General features: G+C 38.1%; 1 protein-coding gene across 1 annotated transcript in view; it reads right to left on the minus strand.

Annotated features, from left to right (window-relative positions):
* The window catches only part of LOC107564548 (cytoplasmic dynein 1 light intermediate chain 1-like), a 17040-nt gene extending 9344 nt beyond the window's left edge, over positions 1–7696 (minus strand). The window contains exons 1-4 of the mRNA XM_016249654.1: positions 7346–7696; positions 6643–6716; positions 6009–6125; positions 5476–5706 (exon numbers count right to left, since the gene is read on the minus strand). Of these exons, the coding sequence (XP_016105140.1) occupies positions 5476–5706; positions 6009–6125; positions 6643–6716; positions 7346–7440 (517 nt within the window). The 5' untranslated portion in view covers positions 7441–7696. The remainder of the gene's footprint in view (positions 1–5475; positions 5707–6008; positions 6126–6642; positions 6717–7345) is intronic.
* Between the last annotated feature and the right edge of the window lie 1688 nt (positions 7697–9384).

Below are 9384 nucleotides of genomic sequence, written 5' to 3' on the forward strand. Positions count from 1 at the left end.
ACAAAGAGAAACAGTGGGGGGGGGGGGGGGGAATTCTCATTACAAAAATAATAAATCTTAGCATAAGCAAGAATTTGTAGCATGGTTTTAACCCAACAGTTTATTATCTGTTGTGTAACTTAAACTGCTGAAATCATGACTTGTTCTGGACACATCTGAGCAGCCGAGGCCTGTGGAAGAGCAGCTCAGATGTGAACAGAGCTGACAGCACATTCTTAAGACCCTGTCTGATCCCTGCACAAGCCCTCATCCTCACACAGCACTACAGAACATGTTAACTGCAACCAAAAACAATGTTATTCACTGCATGTCGGGCTAATATACAGGAGTAGCCTATATGGAATTGGGCATGATGGTGATATGCAGAAGTGGGTGGTTGGAATGGCCTTTAATCGGTAGTATATTCAGGAGGTGCTGATGGAGGGAAAGGGGGAGGAACTTCCTCAGGAACCTTAAGAATGCAGCTCCAGATGACCCAGAAACCAGGCAAGCTGCACAACTTCCTTCAACGTACTGTTAAAAGAACAACAGCTCCAGTGCTGCTGGAATAATAGACCACAACTATCTTAAAAGCAGAGTTAAATTACATTAATGTTAAAAAGTTTGGGGTCAGTGATGTTCTTTTAAAAAAAAAAAGAAGAAATTAATTTTTTATTAATACTTTTGCAAGGACACAATAAATTGATATTGAAGATTGGAGTACTGGCTGCTCCAAGAATTCAGCCTTACTATCACAGGAGAAAATTACATTTTAAAATTGTATTAAGATAGAAAGCTTTTAATTCCATTTGTAAAAATATTAGTTTTTACTGTATTTTTGATCAAATAAATGCAGCCTTGGTCAACAAAAAAAGACTTATTTACAAAAACATTTAAAAAATATTTCCGACCCAAAACTTTTGAATAGTAGTGTATAATCAGAAACAAAGTAATTACTCACGAATCCCTCTTTTACCTGGTTATAATCACACTCAATTACCCACACCCTGTGATGTGGAGTGCATACATGTTTCCACAAGAGCCGGTGATCAAGATAACCTGGTGCATTTCCAGAAAACCAATAAACAGCTGTGTTACAAATGCTTTTTGACAAAGAGTCCATTAGGAAATTTTAATTAGTTCCAGAAGGTAAACTGATGTTTACCATCTAGTGATTCTTCTTAAATGATAATAGCCAATAGGTAAGAGTTCATATACACATTTTTGAATAATACCCCTGATTCTAATGCTCCATGTTACCTCCAGTTCTCAACAAACTCAAGTCTGAAAAACATAGTGAACATTTTTTAAACAACTTGATCAGCCTGTTTTCACAAGACAGTTAAAGCAGTGGTAAAGACTTAATCTATAACCACCAACTTTCTTAATCAATATGGCCTACTGTAATAACCTCAATCAAATGAAGAACCAGTTTACAATCACTTTCTACTGTCGACTTTGACCAGCTTCCACAAACAAGGGTGGGGACAGTCAACAGAACACACACGTCCAGAGTGCATCAGGTATGAAACTATCAGAGTGCCAACTGCATCTAAAAATCATGATGCCAATACCAATTAAATAGTGCTGTTTTTGTAAAAAAAAAAAAAAAAAACAGTTACCTGGCCACATTTAGCCTTTGAACAACAATAAAAAGGATTTCCGAAGTACATCCAGTCATCCAAACGCATTCTATATGAGATAAATCAGATATACATCAAATAAACACAATATTACAATGTACAATTGCACAAAAGGCTGCAAACGAACAGCGTGCATCTGAAGTGTCTCTGAAGGAAATAATGCATTATTTATCGGCTTTAAGATATCGGCCAAATTTTCTTATCAGGCCGATACCGATAACAGAAAAAATGAGCCGATATGGGCCGATACCGATATGGTGGCCGATATATCGTGCATCCCTAATCTCTACACTTAAAATAAATATTCAGATAATGTGTTAGCTGACTAAGAGCTGTGAGATGTTATGTTTCAGCACAGTGGGGGCAGAGTTGTGCTCGTGCCATGTTTAGAGCAACGAGTCCAATGTCAGGAACGTCTAACTGAGCAGACCATGATGCAATGTCTTGTAAGAGAGGCTGGACTGTCCATCCCATCACTGAATGCGGTCAGATGCAAGGAGTCAGAGGAGGCTGCCTGCTTGTGCTTCCTATAGTGAACTCAGCTGTGCTTAAGGAAGCAATGGCTCTTTTTCTGGGCGGGTCAGTTTTACAAAGCTATGGGCGGCTTGCGGCTTAGTGTGTTTGGATACCAATTCAACACATCCAACATTTGGCACTGTAGGATGTGAACTTGGGGGGAAAAAATGCATTTATTTATACAGTACAAACAGTAATAGTGTGAAATATTACTACAATGTAAAAACTTTTCTGTTAAAAATTATTTTCAATTGCAATTTATTTCTATAACGGAAATATAGATCTTTTATAATATTATAAATGAAAAAAAATTAGAAGGATGAATGCCATACAATAAGATGGTCACACTGTGACATACAGAGCTAGCGATTCAGGTAACCGTTGAGATGTGTTGTAAAACCACTGGTCTCAATATTTCAAACACAAGCTAAAAAACAATACCATTGCCATTAAGCCGCTTCCCCATTCTGCTCTCACTGCCCTGTTTATAGGGCACACGCAAATACAGTCATCCTCAGAAATAGCTTCTCACTTCATGTTTGAGCACCCTGCCTCTCACATAACACTACAGAAACATTCAGACTTCTCAAACGCTACTGGAGCAGCTTTATGTCTTCACACAGTAAAACATCTGAAGTCATCAAATACTTGGTCATAGCATTAACATTATTTTTCAACAAATCATTTATTTATAATAACCAAGTGAGTTTTAAACTTAAATCAAAATATTAACTTCAATACCTGAACACTGTATTTGATTTATTAAATTACTATTCAGCAAGGATACTTTAAATTGACCAAAAGCAACAGTGAAGACATTTATTAAAAACAAATTAAGTTAAAACACAAACAAACAAGTAGTTATTTTTATTCAAAGAATCCTGAAACAAAAATGAATCACGGTTTAGACAAAATTAATAAGCACCACAAATGTTTTCAACATTGATAAGAAATATGTCTTACGTTTTGCTACCACAGGAATAAATAACATTTTAAAATATGTTAAAATAGAAACAGTCACTTTATATTGCAATAATATTTCACAAATGTTTCAGTTTTTATTGTATTATTGATCAAAGAAATGCAGCTTTGATGAGCATGGGAGGATGATTTCAAAAGCATAAAAAAAATTAACAAATCTTACCAACCCCAAACTTTTTAAACCATTCTGTATCACCAAATTCAAGGGTTTTTGAAAACATGAAAACATTGTAACTAACACTAGTGAGGTAGCATTTGTGATCACTCCAATTCTAACAGCAAGAGTCTAACAACATGCATTATGCAAATTCAAAGCACAAAGAGTGCTTCATTTCCAGACTGTCAATAAACCATCCTCCAGTGCAGCCAGTTCTACTAACTCTCATAATAAATGTGGATTAGGACTCAATAACAAAATAAAACTTTTTTAAAGGGGTCATATGATGCGATTTCAATTTTTCCATTCTCTTTGAAGTGTTACAAGCTCTTGGTGCATGAAGATCTGTAAAGTTGCAAAGACTAAAGTCTCAAATCCAAAGAGATATTCTTTATAAAAGTTAAGAGTAAACCACGCCTACCTAAAATAGCTCATTCTAACACGCCCCCACATATCTACGTCACGATGTGGGAAGATTTGCATAATGCCACCCAAATGTTCACGCAAAGAAAGAAGGCATAACTTTTATTCTCGCTGTAGTATTGTTGCTGATGTCGTGAAGGCGCTGTGTGTTTCGTTGTGAAAGCGAAACTACTTTGTTTGTCCTTCCAAAAGAGGACGATATCTGCGTAGTCATGCCTAGAGCTGATCTGTGCTGGTCGCTGAGGAAATACTTCAACTTCGTGCTGTGGATCGCCGGATCGGCTTTCACCGTGGACGAAGCGGAGTCCAGCCTGGGGTCGTCACATGTGGTTGCAGCAAGCCCACCGGCCGCTACTTTATCAAATCCACCGGCCGCGCCGTTCTCAAGCCGGCCTCCGGTCACTCTAGCCCTCCGGCCATTCCTCACTCTAGCCCCCAGCCTCTGCTCACTCTAGGCTGCCGTGTGTGACGCTGTGTGTTTCGTTGTGAAAGCGAAACTACTTTGTTTGGCTTTCCAAAAGAGGACACGACTAGAAATCAGTGGTTAAGTTGTATTTACAACACTTTTCCAGAACAGTTCAACCCAAATATTCAGATGTGTGCAGCACATTTTATGGAGGACTGTTTCCTGATCCTGGTAGAGTAGACTACAATGCCGGCTGTTCTGACTAACAGACTGCAAGTACGTTTTCATATTTAAAGAATTTGCCACTGATGATTCAAACGCGAGTTTTGAGCGGTGTAGAGTAGCGCTTGTTGTTTGTCGTTCCTCCGATCACAAATGCAGACATGGTTTTATGTTTACGTGGCGCGATGCAACGCAATGCGTAAAAAGACAGTATAAGTCATTATAATCCGTAATTATGTCCCCACTGGATGCAACAAATGCCTCGTTTATAATGTGTTTTAATGTTTTTGTCTTGTCGCTCCTGCCGGGACACGGCATCACAGTATGGTAAGGGCCGTTACATTTCCATCACACGCAGAGCACACCTCGCTTTTCAGACCGATGAGCTTTGTAAAAATCTACGCGTTTCAGAAAGGCGTGGCATAGAGGAGAAACAATAAAGTACAGTATGTGGAAAATAATGTTTTTTTTAACCTTATACCGCATAAAAACATTTCATTACACCAAATACACAAAATAATGTTCTTTTTAGCAACATCATATGACCCCGTTAATAAAAGCAGAAGAATACCTAGACCAAGGCTAATTCACATGGCTTTTGAACTAGCATCACTTACACTGAATTCACAATGGAAATAAACTTTGTCCTAATGTTCAGGCACTGAAACATCATCATTCTTCACCATATCAAAAAAAAAACAACCACCACCACCAAAACCTCAAATTCCGCAACTGCTGTGTTACAAGGAATTCATTTGTGTATTTACTACTGCATCACAATCTGTTATTTACTCTACTCTGTCTGATGCCAATTCTTCTCCCAAAGTCAACATGTAAATGTAGCAGTGTCACTGTCTGCTACTGAATCTCAACATTTACATATGATCAAAACAATTCTCACAAGAAAAAGCATATTTGAAAACTGACAAAAATAGTATAAACATCCATGTTCCCATCTGCCTGACATGGGTTGATATGGTATGAACAATAAAGTGGAATAAGACGTCTAGCAGTAAGACAGCTGGAGGTAGACTTCATGTACATGCTATCACTCACAATCGCACTTGAATCTGAATGTCCTGCACAAGCTAAGACCAAGACGTTGGTTCTACTTCATCCTAGTAGTAAAAATACAAAACAGCACTTACTACTCTGCTCCATCTCTTTCATTTCCTCCGGTGCGATCTTCAGTTTGTCCACGTGTTCACGCAGCACACTCGTCCACTTCTGCAATGACTCCATGATGGTCCAAGGCCGTGACATGTCCACCACGAACACCGCTAGACTGTCCTTCAGCGACTCAGCAGTCACTGCAAACTTCAGCAAGCCTTTGTGGTACAGGTCTCCATCCAGGATCCAAACGCTGCAGCGAGTCAAATCTGGAAGTTTTGTAAATTGTAAATTAAAAAAACTGAATAGACTGCATTTTCCACAGACCAAAAGAGAATTTAAAAAAAAACAATACTTAAAACTATTATTTTACATGTCATTTTTCATAGAATTTTGTTTACAAAGCATTATAGGAATACATTTCATATTCAGTGTGAATAAATGACTTAAAAAAAACGAAATAGTTAATCGCAGCTATGGCACCCAACAAGTTTTATCATCATGACAGACCTAGTTCACAAATTCATTTAAACTTTTATCACCTACTTTTACCCAGTATAAACGCACTTACCATCTCTGTCTTCATCCTGGACATTCAGGTACAAGTATTCCAGCCCTCTACCTTTCTTATTGTGCTCGGCTCCTTGAAGTTTTGACATGAGTGTTGTCTTTCCTGAACCATCCTCCCCTAAGACATAAGCAGAAATCATATCACTTTTAATAAACATGGCATATAAGTAGTAATTAGAGTGTTTAGACAAAGACAGTGATTTCAGTTCATGACTGGGACAAAGTTAAAAGGATAGTTTACCCAAAAATGAAAATTCTGTGATCCCACCCTCATAACATCCCAAACCTGCACAACTTTTTTTTCTTATGCAGAACACATCAGAAGATATTTTGATATTTTCTGTCCATACAATACAAGTGAAAGGTAACCAAAACAGTTTGTTTACCAGCATTCTTTCATTTTTGTTCCACAGAAGAAAGCATACGTGTTTGGAACAACATGAGGGTGATGATTAAATGGCAGACTTTTCATTTGTTTGTTAACTAACCTTCAATATCAGATCCCTATACTGTGCTCAAAGGTATTAACCTAAAGTTTTCATTTGAATGCATGCGCATATCGACATTTGGAAGCAAAACTTTTAATAAGCCATGAATTTGGATTGAAAACCAAATCCAGCAAAAAAGGCACATACCAAAAAGCAGTATATTTTTCCCAGAAGGCAATTTAGAGCTGGAGCGTGTGGAAACTTCGCTGAGGATTGAAGACCTGAGGGACAAAACGACAAGTGAGCACCGACCAATTGGCAGCCATACCATCAACAAACATAGGTTTAATACGGTAGTTAGTAGTTTGATGGTTAGTTCTGACGGCAGACAACTGTAACTATGTGCTATGATGCCACCAAAACATCCGGAAAAGGCCGTTACCACAAGGAACCTCTCACTACTGATTGATGTCAGTCAACCGTTAGATCCCATCAGAAACAGACACCAGGAGTCAGTCTCCTGACACTTATCATAATAATAAAAAGAAATCACCACTCGTACATATAGAAAATCAGCGAAGCAAGGCTTCTTCCGAAACGACTTGAACTCAACATAAACCGTCGAGTTTTAACAAACGCTAGTCACACCAGTAAGCATTACATGAGCATATAAAGCGAGACAATCAAAGCCTCCGAAGACTTCCATCGTTATTTCGCCCGTTGTAAAGGTCTAATCTAGCCAGACTCAGACTTTGCTATAAGTTTATGTAAAGTGTTTTGGGCTCATCCGGGACCGGCGTCTGAACTGGGCAGCACCCGGCTGGTGACAAAGCAGCACATCAACTGTCAAATAAACTAACTCCCTGCGAAATCCGCTGCACTGCTGGACACTTTAAGGGTGCGGGCGTACCAGAGGTTTTGTCCTTCATCATCCTCGTTGCTGTTTTCCATAGTGTCGCCTGTCCCGGCTGCGCCCAGTAGCTTCTTCTCTAAAACGGGAGCCATCTTGAGTGGAGAGGCACAAAGGGAGGCGCACACTGACTGCCTGAGGACCTCACATGAGACGCTTCGCGAATTGCCTATCCTACTACAGCGAAGGACTGTCTTATGAATATTAAATAAGTACTGTAGTTAACGCAGACGCTAGAAGCGGGCGCATAGGTTGGGTCATGAATATTATTTATGCATATGAAAGTTTTAACGAAGAGACTATATTAATATTCATGAGCAACGCCTTTATCGTAGTACGAGTCTTAAATTATCGCACAGAAAGACAACTCAACAAAAACCCGTGAAAGAGCGGGAAATGTTCCTCAGAACTCATATATCTCATTTTGTTTGTCTAAAATACCATGGAGAAGACATGAAATCATATGATAGTTTTTGCCCAGCTGTATGTAATTATGATCAGGCATTTGAAAAGGCACCACTATCCGCGTTGGCTTGAATGATGTCATTTCAGACTTTGCCGCGCCGGGCGCTGATGTCAGTGAGTGCATGTGCCTGGCGCGCTGATTTGAGGTCAGTTGTGTGGTTGCTTTGCTCTGGTCAACAGTCTATGGGTCAAACTCTGGCTGCAGGGAGAAGAAACTGACCCACCACGGCACCCAGCTCCAGGTGAACCGGCCATGGAAGGTCTGTCTACAAATGTATTATGGAATATATACTGAGTTATGCGTGGTAACCTTATAACGTTACTCTTAACTCATCTCTTGTCTTCGAGTATTTTTTTTGCCAGTCTTCAAGGAATGGGGTTCTAACAATTCGTTTTTAGTACCAGAATATCGAACAGAATTAAATAAAATGTTCAGATTTCATTTAAAAAAATGTTTTAATCTGTCAGTCAGTTTTTACTCTTGATGTCCTAATTTCTATATTATTAAGTACAATAATTTTTAATTAAATGCATTTTCAATGCTTAGCAGTGGTCCTAAATAAAAAAAATTAAAAAGAATACATAGGTAAATATATATTTTTAATCAAATAAAAAATAATGGAGAACAAAAACTGTTTTAATAGTTAAATAATAAGGTTAATCCAGGTTAAGTTTGCTAGTGAGAAAAAGAGTTTATCGGAAAGTGCAGCGACGACATCTGCTGGTAGAAGGATCAAAGGGATTTTAAGGTCAGTCTTGCAATAATTTACTTATTTATTTTTCTTTTTTTATGAACTTTATGTAAAAAAAACACTTAAAAAAGGGCATTGTATTATGTACAAATAGTAAGTAAATTATTATATATTTTAGGTCATCATATTAATTGTATTAAATAGTTGTATAAATTTAGTTGTAAAAGAGTTTCTATCATCTTCAGTCGGTGCATGTCGCTAATATGTCTGCATGGTCTGTGTGAATGCGTGGAGTAGTTTCATCTGATACACAAACTCAAACACACGTGACATTTCACTAGACACCATTTTTTATGATACATTTGTACTGAATCATAAAACACAGAATCCATAAGAAATCAAATGGAAAACACAGAATTTAGGGGAAAATGAAATGCATTTCATGGGGCCCCGAATTAAAACGTAGCTCCTCTGTGGAATTTAATTGTGAACAAAGTTATGTTTACCTTCATTCTCAAGGTCTAGCAAACACGTGGAACACATTTCCTTCCCCATTAATGGTAAATGAATATCATGATAAATATCAATATTGTATGATAGCCTATTTTTATAAATTCATCTGGAATATTTTCCTGGATTAATAAAAAAATGTTAAATGCTTGTGAGAAATAATTAATGTTTATTAATGGCAAGATATCACGATATATAAAAAATATATTGGAGTATATCAAACAAGTAGCCCTTGAGACTATTTTATCCCTTCAGGGAGCCCTCACTCACAAAAAGGTTGGAGACCCCTGGTCTAGAGGCTATTCCCTCAGGCTGCTCCATATGGCCGGGCAAACTGAAACTGTGCTTTACTGGCAGGAGTGGAGGGGTAAG

This window comes from Sinocyclocheilus grahami, unplaced genomic scaffold (genome assembly GCF_001515645.1).
Source record: "Sinocyclocheilus grahami isolate Dianchi unplaced genomic scaffold, SAMN03320097.WGS_v1.1 scaffold946.1, whole genome shotgun sequence".
Taxonomy (NCBI): Eukaryota; Metazoa; Chordata; class Actinopteri; order Cypriniformes; family Cyprinidae; genus Sinocyclocheilus; species Sinocyclocheilus grahami.